The following is a 14181-nucleotide window of genomic DNA, read 5'->3' as shown; positions in this document are numbered from 1 at the left end:
TGGTATATTTCCAATCAAAAAAAATTTCATACCATACTTCAAAAGAAAAAGATAAATAATATTAAAATAAAAATTATCATGTTCTTCGCATACACCCTAGTATTAATTCTAGTACGCGTAAAATATTCATTCATTGGCAAATGACAAGGGAGCATTTATTATCATCTTTTATCTCTTAACAAAAAATAGAAAAGAACTTTTATTCCAAAAAATAAAAATTACCCTATTTTTGATAGAAAAAAATTCTATTACCCTATTTAAGACAGACTAGCTGATGTGGATATGTATGAACCACTGCGATCATATGTGATATGTGGATATGCTTTGTTGATGTGTTTGAACATGGATGCTTTGTTTCGGTGAATTATTTGGAAAAAGATGGTTTATGTAAAAATAGAAGAACTTTGTCAAAATGAGTTTTCTTGATCGGATAACTTGCAAATGGTTTTAGAAACATGATTATATGATGAAATGAAAATGAAATGATGATTGTTGGGTGTTTGATATGTTGATTATCATGATGTAGTTTTATGTCGTCCTTTATGTGATTTATGCTTTTATGAAACGATGTTGTTTTTTTGGTGGCGATAATTGTTGATGATGTTTATGATGATGACTCTTTTGATGATCATGACTTGTTGATTGTGTGGATGTAAATGCTTGATAATGCAATGGTGGGTTTTTGGTGAAGATATTATATAATTGAGGGATTATATAATATAGTGTAATGAATTTTGTATTGTCGAGTCTTTAGGTGAAGAACATAACCGGAGGGAGTTATGTTTGAACATAGTCGGAGGGATCTATGTTAGTACGTAATTGGAGGGCACTGCATAGTGGAATCTCGGTAAAATTTTCTCCGAATCCAAAAATTGGTACCACGTGCATCTAAAAGAGTCTAGAACATTGCATGCACTTGAAGTTGGGGAAACATGTCATACTTGAATATGTGACTTGGTGAATATGTGAATGAGTGAAATTTGGTGAATATACGAATTTGGTGATTTGATGAAATATATGAAATTTGTGCTTGGTGAATTGTGTCACTTGGTGACTTATGTGATTGGTGAATAATGTGAATTTGTGTAGAGATGTGTACATGATGATGTTTGTGATTGTTGGTTACACAAGTGGTTCTATAAATATAACACTTGTGCTGAAATATTGAGGAGATGAAACACTTAACCTAATTCTATAAGTTAGAAACCCTAACCATCGCTCTCTAAACCTAGTTTATCTGAATCTCCGTTGGAATTGGCTAGCACCGGTCATCAGAGAAGTTATGTTCGTGTGGACTGAGTAGAGGCATCGCTGCTTTGCTTTGCTCATGATTAGAAACATTTCAGCTACAAAGGTTCTGCTCTTCAAGAGGAAAACACATGAATCTTAATGTGTTTAAGTTTCTGTTTGATTTGTGATTAATATTACCTCCACAATGTTAATTTCAAACTCATTCAATGTATGAAGAACCGTCATAGGTATCTGATTCTCAAGTATAAGCATGTCACGATTTATATATGGCGTAAGATAAAGTTTCCCATGTTCACCAAACACATGATCACTCTTATCATAGTCAATCGGGATTTCACATTCATTATTCACCCTCAAAATCTCCAAAATGAAACAGCCATCAAGAATCGTCATTTCAATGAATTTTGATGTGTTGTTTGTCCAAATTGGATCAAGTGACTTGTACGAGTCTCTCAATATTTGGCCACTTGATTGAAGCATTGGAATTTAACAACTCAATAGGCTTTCCACACCTCTTTAAAAAATGAAGGAGGGCTAGATGCTTGTGCTTTTCCATAAGCTTTAAATTTTCCTCCCCGTAATGGTAAGGACCAAAGGAAATTGCATCGGGTTTGAAGGCATTTTGGTTCAACTCCGTGACTTGTGAGGCTTCTCCTACTGTTCCTTCTCCTTAGCTATTGTAGGACCATTGTTCTTGATCTCCTCATTCATTTGATCAAGCCACTTCATTTCTAACTCCATGTATGCCTAAGATCTAAGGTGTATCTAACTATCTTCATATCTTAAAATATATACTAACTATGCTAATATATAATATTCTGAATCTTATCTTTAGTACATTGAAAGCAAAAATAAAATATTCACTCCATTAGCTGTAAAACTATTAATGTCTAATTGGAATCTTCTCTTTATCTTGCTTTACGAAAAAATTAAAATTGAAATAATCTTCTTTTAACAGAAAATTAAATAACTTGATACAAAGAAATATATCTTACATTTTATATTTCCTTCCATACTTCTTTACAATACCTTATCATCTGTATGAAGAAAAGAATATCTGATTAAGCCTGTAACTAGCAATTTAATTAATCATATATATAAGGGATTGAAGAAGTATATACATTAATTATTGATTGATTGCAAGTCCAACGTGATTAATGTGAAGCATCAGACATGCATTCACCTCTAAAAAGAAGATATTTTTAAATTAAAAATACGGAAAGCAAAACAACAGCTTTATCTTTTTTGTTTTTTTTTACAGAATCTATAATATTTTTGTTTTGTTTTAAACAACGGCCTCGACTTTATCTTAGTGCTTAAGGGACTTGCGAAGAAGTTTAAAGAGAAAATTTTATCAAAATAGATTTTGATAGTTTCAAAAGTCAGACCCGACAAAGTTAATTTTGGATGGGGAATGTTTTGAGGTAATGTAATTTTTTGAGGGAATTGAAATACTTTGAGGTGAATTCCATAGTTTGGATGATAATTTGAAGAATTTTTAAAATGATGGAAATTTATGAAGTATTTTTTTCAAGTGAAATTTAGAGAATTTCAAATTTCTTCATTGTTATAATTTTTCAAATTTTGCATTTTGGTCCTCAAATTTTCAAGGAATTGTTAGATCTTGTCAAGTCTATTTTTCTGTGGGTTTGGCCGGTCTCCTTTCTAGAACTTTCCTTTATCTTTCTCACATTCTTCTTGAATGTGAGAAGTGCTAGCTAGTTTGTATTTCTGTTATGTGTTTGATGAAGAGTTGGATGAAATTATATGACGGGTAGAGTTTAATACTCTCTCCATTCCTTTTGTCAATCATACCCTTTGTTAATTACTCTTATCTTTTTCAATCAAACTAATTAATGCTGCATATTTAGAAAACTAAAGTTTCTTTTTGTTTAAACAAAGTCTGTTTTGTTTTTTATTAAAAAAAAAAAAACAAAGTTTGTTTCTTATCTTCAAATTTAAATAAAATTTTGTTACATATAATGATGATTTAATTTTTTTTTTTTTTTGTTGAGGTAATATGATAATGATTTCATGAAGAGTTAAAATTCTATAAATAATATGAGTATTCTCCCTCTGCAAATATGACAGTTTTGGAGGGGGAGGCAGTAACCTTACTCGATTCCATTCACTTTGCTGATGTTAACGGATGGGACCGGGTTGTCTTCGAGTCCGACTCAGCTGTTAACGGATGGGACCGGGTTGTCTTCGAGTCCGACTCAGCTACTGTAGTGCAAGCTCTATCGTCTCCAGGTCATGGTGATTCAGAATCTATGCTATTGTTTCCAGTATTATTTATCAAGTTATCTTTACATTCAAACTTCGAGGTGAAGTTTGTCAAGAGACAAACGAACATGATTGCTCATACTTTAACTAAGGCGGTCTGTTATTGGGCTAGTCGCCGTATTTTTTTATTATTATCCTTCTTGTATTGAACATTTGTTGATTAAAGATAATAGTTAACTTTGCTTTTGTAAAAAAAAAAAGATGAGTAGTGTATTTAATATTTATTGATTATTTCAAAAAAAAAAATTATTGATGTTATTATATTATTTCCTTCCAAAAAAAAATATTGGTATAATAATATTAGCTCAAATATACAGTCACGTGATATGATTTTATTTTATTTTGACAAAAGATGATATGATTTTTATTTATATAAATAATATAGTATTGGGTGTATATAAAAATAAAATCAGTCGAATTATATTATTATTATATATATTGTAACAAAAAAAAAAAGATATTATTATTATTATTATATATAAGGAAACATACGTGGTAGCAGGTGTCATCGCTTTCTCAAACCCTTTTCTCTTCTTTCTTTTGTTTCAGATGGAGATGTCATCGCTTCTGACCGCATCGTCAAATGTTGTTCAGGTTAGCAGCAATCATATACCAGATGATATTGTCTTCTCTATTCTCTCTAAACTTCCTTTTAAATCTTTGAAGCGTTTTGAATGTGTACGTAAACCTTGGTCCCTCTTATTTGACAACCCTTGTTTCATGACTATGTACCACAACTATCTTTTAACAAGACCATGTTCTTATTATGATGATACATCTCTTCTCCTACATCTTAGAGAAGATGATGACCCACAAGAGATACGCCAAATTTATTATTATTTGTATTCTCTTTCTGGTGAGAGGTTTGAGAATAGAGTCAAATTAGATTGGCCAAAGGCTTTGACCGAGGATGTCTATCGACTTCAAAAGGAACAGTGTGTCTGTCCTATAGTTTTGAGAAGACCACTGGTACCAGGATGGTTTGTTCCACATGTTCATCCAGATGAGGAGGATGATGACGACGACGGACCATTTCAAGAGGATGATAATGGTTTTGAAATTTTACATCCCCTTAGTTTTAATGGTATTCTTTGTCTAAAAGCTGAATTCTACGGCGAAACGAGAGTTGTATTGTGGAATCCAACTACCAACGAATTCAAACTCATTCCTTTGCCTGAGAATAATCCTTCTTGGTATGTTTCGACCGATCATTATCAAATCGGTTATGATCATGTTAAAGATGATTATAAGATGATTGGCTACACAAAATATTCTCCAAAATTTAACCCTAATCGTGTGCCATCTGATCAATTTTGGGAGATCTATAGCCTACACAGTAACTCTTGGAAGAAAATTAATGTCGACATGACTCCTTCTTTTTCGATTCGTAAACGAGTGTACTTGAATGGAGTGTCTCATTGGTGGGATAAAACAGAAACAAATACGTATTTGGTGTCGTTTGACTTCTGCAAGGAATCTTTTATTACAACACCCATACCCTCTTATGTAGATGACAGTTTGGATTTTAACTTGGTCCAGAGACACTTGATGTTATTAAACGGATCTGTTGCTTTTATGTTACATTATACAGAGACATCAACAATTTACGTTTCAGTTTTGGGTGAACTCGGTGTAAAGGAATCATGGACTAAGCACTTCGTTGTTGGTCCCTTACCTTGCCTCGATCATCTTATTGGAGCTGGGAAGAAGAGCAATATACTCTTCAGAAAAAAAGACGGTGAACTAGCTTGGTTTGATTTAAGTACCGGGATGATCGATGAGATTGGTGTCACAACAGAAAGATTCTATTGCAAGATATTATTCCACAAAGAAAGCCTTCTTCCAATTGGAGGAATATATACAAACTTTTCTTCTTGTTTTCACCCACAATATATATGATTATGTCTATTAGGATTTAGCCCAGTACACAAAATGGTGGCTTGTCAAATGCCCATATCTTCGATATTAAGAATTTTGCTTTATCAATTTTATTTTGAAGGTTTACTCTCAGTCACTCTATCTGAAAACTTATATGGTTATATGTTTCAATTTCAATTGTTAGAATGATCTTTTGTATATACTTATCACCTCCAATTTTATGTTAGAATGATCTTTTGCATATCTTCATCTGAACTTCATTACATTCTACTCGAAATATCTATGCAACTATGCTTAACTTTGTACTTAAGTTTTTTTCGGATGAGCGGAGTTTCTAAAAAAAGAATTAGAAATTAAAGAAAATGAAGGAAGAAAAATTAAGGTCCAAAACTTTCATACCCTATAATAACATAAAAGTTATGTTAAATCATTCCCTTCAATCAAATCATCTTATGTAGAAATGTGTGGTCAACAACATCAATGATACATGCAGTCAATATATCACATAGTCAAGAAACGTTTCCTTCAATTTTCCTTTTCCCGCCAATTCATAATATTGCAATGACAAAGTTAGTTAAATTCTGTTAGGTTTCTGTTGTTAGTTGATATATACACACATACATATATACATAGAATATTCATTCATTCAATCACATTCACAATTTTTCATACTTTAAATCATCATTCACAATCAAGATCACTCTATTTTTCTCTTCCAATCACATTTCCTTTTCCTTCAAAAATGCATTCTTGGCTTGAAAATATAGTTAATCTATACAGGAACATGAGGAATGACAACTTTGCTTTATTCGACGAAGACCCTCTCGGGAGATCGACTTATTGACTTGTTCTTTTCTTGATTTTTCCTTTCACATTGAGAAGAAACACGAAGACTTATTTAGCCTTTAGAAAATGAAAATAAGTCTTCGTGTTTTTTGATTGACGACAATTTGAGTCTTTACAGTTATATTTGCAGGCTTTTAATTTAATTATTCTGTGGTGGATTTTGCAGGGAATTGCGAAAAGGCTTCTGAGTACCGCTCTAGCGGTAGCTGCTAAAAGAAGAAAGGTTACCTATAGGAAGATTCAGGCCGCACCTCCGGGATGCAACAATGTGAGCCGGAGGTCTTTTCCTGATGATATAAGTGTGATTGTGGTGTTCTTGGACAAAACGTCGTTTCCAAGGCAGCCTGTACTTAATTTGTCCTACAGAGGCTCATCTGACACGCCTGTACAATCAGATTTTGCACGATCTGGATTAACCACTTCAAGGCTGCAGTCATTGAGGCATCGGAGTCTGAAGGATATTATCCAGTTTGAATCAGGTTCATCACATGCATCTAGCTCTCAGGGCCCTCGGACTCCTCTGGCTCTGAACCCTCAAACCCTTGAGGGCGAGAGTTCTCGGGCTCAGAGCAATTGGTAGAATCTCAAACAGCGGTTTTCACCTAATAGACCTTAAAAAAAAGTTTAGAATGTGAGCTTTTATAACTTCCTTCAACCATTGAGATCTGTTAACTTTACTTGTTGAATGTTTTCTTTTCACTGCAACAAATTTTCTTTGTTGCATTGATTTTTCCTCAGTTGTACGTATCATGAAATTTTAATAGGTGTTCTGGAGTTTGTGACACAAAGGATTATGTCTGATATGTAGCAAACAAACTTGTATGGTTCTGCTTTATTTTGGAAATGAAAGTTCAAAAGTATTCTGAAATGTTGTATAGTGTTTTAACAAGAATTTGTTCTAGTTAGCATTCTTCTTTTCTCAAATTCATGTATAAATATTTACAGCAAAAACTATGATTTAATTTCTGTCGACAACTTTGTTACACTAAAGTTATCAAATTTCATAATGATTATGTTTAAAAAAAAAAATGTGCATATGATGGTATAACTTATTTAACTTAAAAAAAACTAAAATTTTGGAGTAATCATAAATGGGTTTCAGCTAGTAAAGTTGTGGATTCTATGTACTCATAAATGGCTCTGAACCCTTAAATTCCTTTGCATGAATCAATAGCCATGGACAATCCAGTTAGTGCTAAAGATTGTCAAAACTACACATCTATTATATGGCCTCAAGGGAATGATTTTTTCATGTAAGCAATTAATTCATCATTGATTTATTATGTATATGAAAGAAAAACAAGTTCAGAGCAATCGTCAGCTCCTAATCCTCAAGCACTTGATGAATCTGACGTATAAAACTGGGTGTACTTTTGAAGGAAAAAAAAAAGATTTTTAGTATTGGATTTGGAAAAGCTTCCTAGTGATCAATGGTTGATGCCAAAAATTTCATATTATCATCTAAGTAATAGAAAAGAAATTAGGGGATACTATTTTCAGAAAGGCCCTTATCAACAAAAAGAGATTAATTTTCCACTAACAAGATTCGGAGATGCCCCTCGTAAGTTTAATTAAGATTGGTCTATGCCTCTTCTAAGTTTAATTCACATGGGAGATCAATGGTTAAATGATTATTTAGTTACAAATATACAGAGAGGAATGTTTTTATTGAGATTGAAAATGAGAAAATCATTCGATATTTATGAAAAATGACAATGTAATTTCTGCTTTAAACAATGTAATTTGTTTTTACTGTTATAAATATATAATGTGCCATTTCCTGTTTTTTTTTTTTTTCCAATAGAAGTGGCATATTCTAACTTGCTTTTGATTCAAGGCACGTGAGGGACTATGATATCATATCATATTCATCATATCAGAAAAAAAGGGTAAAAGTGAGGGGGTAAAATAGCACAAAAGAAAATAGGGGGACCAAAATGGCACAATAGGCAAACTAGAGGGGCCAAAAGTGCAATTATGAATTATGATGAAGTTATTAAAAAAATATTTTTTTTCCCAAAATTTGTCAAAAAAAATATTTAATAAAAATATATCACATAGTCAACAAACGTTTCCTTCAATTTTCCTCTTCCCACCAATTCATAATATTGCAATGATAAAGTTAGTTAAATTCAGTTAGGTTTCTGTTGAGACTATTCAGTTTTCTGTTATAAATACATAGAAGACTCATTTATTCATTCAATCACATTCACAAATCATCACTCTCTCACTCACAATCAAAATCACTCTCTTTTCTCACATTTCCTTCTCCTTCAAAGATCATCCTTTGCTTGAAAATATAGTTAATCTATGCAGGAACAGAAAGAATGACAACTTTGCTTTATTCGACTCGCAACTTCGATTAATCTCAAAAGGCATTGCTATGGAGAATTTTCCAGTGCTGTTGTTCAAGCCAATACAACTATGCAAGATCGAAGCCAAGTTGAAGTTGCCTCTAGAAATGCACTAGCTCTTTCTTGGAATTTATGACGGCCATTGTGGCATCAAAGCTTCCCAGTTCATCTGTGAACACCTCTTCAAAAATCTATTGAGTCAGTATCTTTCTTTAATCAAAAAGTTTATTACCTTTTATTATTATTTGAACTGTGTTTCTTGGTTTAAGAATTAATGATAATTTATTATATGTTATGTGGTTACATTATAGGGCATGCTAAAGATAATGAGAATGGTATAACTGAAGCTACCCTGAGGAATGCTGTTTTTGCTACTGAAGAGGGTTTTTTGGATTTTGTAAAAACGAATTATATTGTAGAGCCAATTCTTGGATATGTTGGTTCATGCTGTCTTGCTGGAATTACGTAGAAAGGGATGCTACATGTTGCGAATCTTGGAGATTCGCGTGCTGTAATTGGTACTATGGTTAATAACAAAATCCATGCTGAGCAGTTGACAAGAGATCATAGAATTAATGTTCAAGCTATTACAGAAGAACTATTGGTGATGAGTATTGATGGATCGTTGCGTGTTATTAAGGTATTTTTTGTTTTTCTTTAAATCGATATTGATAGAGTTATTGTTTCATTTGATATTGGTTTATGACTGTTATAATGTTTTCTTGTATATTTATTAGGTTAGTAGAACTATTGGTGATGCATATTTGAAAATGCTTGAATTTACGCTGCACGAATCGTTTCCAACTTTTAAAAAAGTTCCTGAATCTTTTATTAGAGGTGTGCTATCAATAGAACCAGAGAGCAATACTACCACTTAACTATTATATTCAATTAGGGATGGTAATGGGTACCCAATGGGAAGAGTACTACAGTGCCCTTCCCATACCCGCGTTTGTAAGAAATACCCGTACCCAAGCTTGTACCCTATGGGTACCCCATACCATATGGGTACCTAAGTGTTCATACCCGCACTCATTACCCGCGATTTAACAATGAAAGGACAATAAAAATATCATAATTGAGGAAAAGATAAGTAAAGCACTTAACACATGCTAGAGGAAAAGATTTAGGAAGAAGCAATGTCAAGAGAAAAGTACATACCAGAAGGTGGCCTCCATTTTTTGAGGGAAAAAACTACTACTTCTAGAAAGGAAAAATGCAACTATTCATAAAGTCTCAAGATATAGACATGTGGAACGTTGTCATTGAAGGAAACTTTGTATACCACAAACCACCGATGCTATTACAATAACCATGACTATCAAACATGAGGCCTCATGGATGAAGATAAAAAGAAGGTACTCCTAAACTCTAAAGCTCAACTCTTTCTATCATGTGCACTAAGCATGAAAGAAAGTGAAAGAACAGATGAACGCGATACTGCAAAAAGTGTTTGGGATACATTAAAAATTTATTATGAAGGAACAAACCATGTAAAAGAAACAAGAATAGACAATGGCGTAAGAAAATTTGAAATTTTCAAAATGAGGGAAGAGGAAAACATTGATAAAATGTATTCCATATTTACGTCTCCGATGCCTCAATGATTTGCCCTATATTGGAATGCTAGAGATGAAGGGGAGTGGGAAATGCCACTGGTTCCTAATGCCATACAAACTCAATTTGTTGTTAATTCTGTGGAAGCAGATAAACATCCTGTTATTTTACTTTCCAGCACAATCATAAAATTTGCTGAGCAGTGCCTAAATCCATAAATTAGAGCATCAGTTTTTAGTCCCCGGCTTATGGAGTCAATTATATGGTTCCTTGCAAGGTGGTCTAGCACATATCTAATGTCTTTCGATGGGATTGGAGAGAAAGTATTAGATTCAGGTAGCATAGTTCAAAAAAGGTGTTACTTAGTTTCTTTGGAGAGCATAGCCAAGGGAGAGTTTTTCTTGATATATTGTTCGTATATCTTAAGCAAAGAGGATTGTGCATGGCTCCATTTCGTTGATTGAGTTACCACCTGTTTCACACTTTGACTTTTTTAGAGATATATGTGGTCTGCTTACTTACGGATTCCCTTACTCTGTTGATTTTCTTTGTTTTTCTTTCTTATGTTGATGGTTTCGGTCTAGTCCCCCTCTTGTATATATTTTTCCCTTTTTTTAATAAAATTTTGAGATTGGTAGCATAAGATGGAGGTTCTTCGAGGTGTCAACCTATTTGGGACATCATTGCCTCCTCTTCATGCTTATCATTTCACCTGACTTATAAAAAAAAAATTGATATGCATTGATGTTATAAAGTATTTTACAAAACCATTTAATTATATCATATCACGTGAATATTAGTTAAAATACTTTAAGAATTAGTATAACAAAATGACATTATAACTAGAGTTTAATTTTTGTCAAAAAAAAAAACTAGAGTTTAAGTAGTATGTTTTGTTTTTGTAAAAAAAAAATTGTGTGCTTTGTCAGTGCACAGTTATTTCCACTACCAAAAAAAATGCACAATTATTTTACACTTACGTTCAAAGATATACTGCAATATCAATTAATAGATATGACAACTCATGTGTTTTCATAGTCATTAATTAATGTGACAACACATCGTTAGATGAACTAATAGAGTATACTAATTAAGTTTTTATTGGTGAATTACATATAATGATCAATGTTAAAATTGGTGGACACAACTACAATTTTCTATTTTAAATATTGATGCACAAAAGTACAGGAAATAGATTCTATTTTTTACTCTAAAGAAAATGGATTTTTTACCCTTTGAGATTTGGTAACTTTAAGAGTCTATTTGGTTCGGATTTTTTGACAGGAGGAGAGTGAGTATTTTAAATTTTTTGTGTTTGATTCCATTTTTATGAGGGAAGAGAAAGGGGAGCAAAATCGCTCATAAATAATTAAAATAATTAATTTAATTTGTTCCAACTAGAATTTGAAATTGAATTTTTCTTAATTTTACTAACCACTTGAGTAAAATTATTTATTTAAATATTATATAAATTTATATCAAATTATATCCTTTGATTTTTTTAAGCAAAAATTAGAATGTAAAAGCATCTAATCATAAGTTTGTTGGCCACAATCTTTCATTCATTTCACATTATATTCTTTAATAACGATTAGAGTGGAACTCGAACCACAATCTTTCTTTCATTCATTTCACTCTCTTCTACTTATGCAATGGAGTAATCTATACTCCGTTAGTAACAAAGTAACACATAATGGAAAATGATCTAGAAAGTCAAATGTATTTGGTATGAAATTTAGACCAAAACGTATAATTTTTTGGTCCTATTTTGTTTATATTTCAATAAAAAATGACAAATGCAGTAAAAGAAGAAAAACAAGTTTTGGAAAAATAAAATAAAATAAGACAAACAAAAAAACACATTATAGAAATTAATGGCATCCATCCGTATTATTGCAAATTAAACAGAATTACAAAAGGTGATGGAAGCATCATCTCCCATACAATATTCTCATTTTTTTTAACAAGGTTTAGAGCAAAAACATTTGCGACGGAAGCCATGACAATGTCCTCCAGTGAAACCCTCTGTTTTGCACACATTAGCACAATTGTGTTTAATCCAACATACTCCTTTGAAGCTATGACTTTGAGAATCACAAGTCCTTGCCTCTGGCTCTTCCACTATAATTGGCTGCATCTCTGTCCATATCACAAAATCAACAACATAATAAAATTAAAAAAAAAAAGTTAAAGAATAAAAATATATTGTAATCAAATCACACTATGATTTAGGAATGAATTATATGAAGTTAAAGATCTCATGAATTCATGCGGTCACAATATCGATGTCCAATAGAAGAAGATCGAATATATCAGATTTAAAGCTTTATTTTTATATTAAAAATACAAATTATACACTAAAATATGGACCGTACGATCATGATTCAATGCATCGATATGGTGGGTGGTGATCGGTGACCGCATGAAATATCAATTATAATTTAGATATACCATATAAATTGAGGGGAAAATTATATATATTGAATAAATACTAAACACAAACATATAAAGTGTTTCATAGCAAGTAGCAACTAACTAGTTCCTTTAAAAAAAAAAAAAAAAAAAAAAAAAAAAAAAAAAGCAACTAACTAGTTAATTGTGATCGGGAAAAAAATATAAGAATGGTACTATTAACGTATTTACACATAAAGAAGCACCCACCTGTGGATACTAGAAGGAAAAGGAAGACAAAGATGGTGCAAACTAAAGAGATTGAACGAGCCATATAGGAGAGACTAGTTGAAACTTGTTGAACCGTTGAAGTGAAATGCAAATGGAGCTAGTTTGTCTTAAATAGGGTAATAGAATTTTTTTTTTCTTTCTATAAAGACATAATTGATGATAATAAATGCTCCCTTGTCCTCCGGTGCGCATGCGAATAACATGATAATATTTTTATTTTAGTATGAATTTTTTTTTATTGGAATTATACGATAATGTTGATGTAGTTTTTATTTTGCATGTGTTTAAAATTTATATTATATTCATCTACAATTACAACTTTTTTATTTCTTAAAAAAAATTATATAAATAAGTGTAAATATATATTAATTTGAATTATCTTGTGCTAGAGAAAGTTTTTTGGCACACATCAAAGGAACTTTTTCAAACATCTTAATGCTCTTAGGTCAAAAGCTTGTGTTACCAAGCTCTTCTCGTGCTAGAGAAAGTTTTGAATACGTGATTTCCGATGATGAATATAAAATGTGATTTTTAGTGATGCCAACAATACCACGTCGCTTTTAACCAATTCACTCATCGTTCACTCCAAATGGTATAACTTTTTACCAGTTATATCATTTAAATATTTTTATTGTGAATTTTATTTTGTTAATTTAATATTTTTTTATCAATTAATATATTTATCAAGTTAATAATGATATTATTTTCACCATAAAATAGTTTGTATATATTTACCTTTTTAAGTGCTACGTTAGATGGAAATCAAACTATTTTTTAATGAGGAATGCTATTTCCCACGAAATGCAATTCCACGAATACCACGATCAAGTGTAAATTTGCTATCACAAATTTTATTTTAATATAAAAAAAGAAACACACAAAAAGCGGATTTTGTGGAAAACATGTGGTGCTAGTGTTATTCGTAGGTTTCGTTTTTTGTGATTCGTAGTAAAAAGTATTTCCCTTTTTTAATTTTTCGATTGTTTATGAGATTTAACTTTCTTTTTTTTTTTAGAATATGATATAGGTTTTAGGTTATTTGAATTAATTTTTATAGAATTAAGTTTTGTTGCCATTGAGATAGCTGGTTGATAATCAATATTTAAAAAAAAATTAATAATATCTTAAATATCATTTATTGTGATATATCTCTTATTTTAATCATTTTTTAAATTTCCTTTTATAATTAGAGTTTTTATGTTTTATTTTTTTGAGGTTGTCTTGTAGACCTCCATTGATACCTAAATAGTTTGATAAAGTTTGTATTTTTAAATTTGTAAGGTTTATTCTATGTTAAACCATAGGATAGTTTTAGATTTTACTTGGG

At 31.5% G+C, this 14181-nt stretch overlaps 2 protein-coding genes and 1 pseudogene across 2 annotated transcripts; 2 read left to right on the top strand and 1 right to left on the bottom strand.

The window, feature by feature from the left end:
• Positions 1 to 3348: 3348 nt before the first annotated feature.
• LOC146936817 (putative F-box protein At3g21120) lies at positions 3349 to 5644 on the top strand. The gene is made up of 2 exons (XM_085751421.1): positions 3349 to 3504; positions 4087 to 5644. The coding sequence occupies exon 2, from the start codon at positions 4087 to 4089 to the stop codon at positions 5434 to 5436; it is 1350 nt and encodes a 449-aa protein (XP_085607547.1). The 5' UTR covers positions 3349 to 3504; the 3' UTR covers positions 5437 to 5644.
• Positions 5645 to 6157: 513 nt separating this feature from the next.
• Positions 6158 to 9493, top strand: LOC146936816 (putative protein phosphatase 2C 43; annotated as a pseudogene).
• A 2541-nt stretch (positions 9494 to 12034) lies between these two features.
• LOC146936815 (defensin-like protein 1) lies at positions 12035 to 12918 on the bottom strand. The gene is made up of 2 exons (XM_085757744.1): positions 12834 to 12918; positions 12035 to 12311 (listed from the first exon to the last, which is right to left on the bottom strand). Exons 1-2 carry the CDS (start codon positions 12895 to 12897, stop codon positions 12133 to 12135), a joined length of 243 nt encoding a protein of 80 aa, XP_085613870.1. The 5' UTR covers positions 12898 to 12918; the 3' UTR covers positions 12035 to 12132.
• Positions 12919 to 14181: the final 1263 nt, after the last annotated feature.

The sequence above is a fragment of the Medicago sativa genome, chromosome 3 (assembly GCF_051527215.1).
Source record: "Medicago sativa cultivar Bolivia chromosome 3, Bolivia_mono, whole genome shotgun sequence".
Classification (NCBI taxonomy): Eukaryota; Viridiplantae; Streptophyta; class Magnoliopsida; order Fabales; family Fabaceae; genus Medicago; species Medicago sativa.
The sequence above is the reverse complement of the archived record's forward strand: the minus strand, read 5'-3'. Positions and strand labels throughout refer to the sequence as shown.

Excerpts from the sequence above, each read along its gene's own strand:
- LOC146936815 (XM_085757744.1), bottom strand. The coding sequence starts at position 12,897 with ATGGCTCGTTCAATCTCTTTAGTTTGCACCATCTTTGTCTTCCTTTTC. Across the intron at positions 12,312-12,833 it reads TTTCCTTCTAGTATCCACAG|AGATGCAGCCAATTATAGTG; the intron begins GTGGGTGCTTCT and ends TGATATGGACAG.
- LOC146936817 (XM_085751421.1), top strand. The coding sequence starts at position 4,087 with ATGGAGATGTCATCGCTTCTGACCGCATCGTCAAATGTTGTTCAGGTT.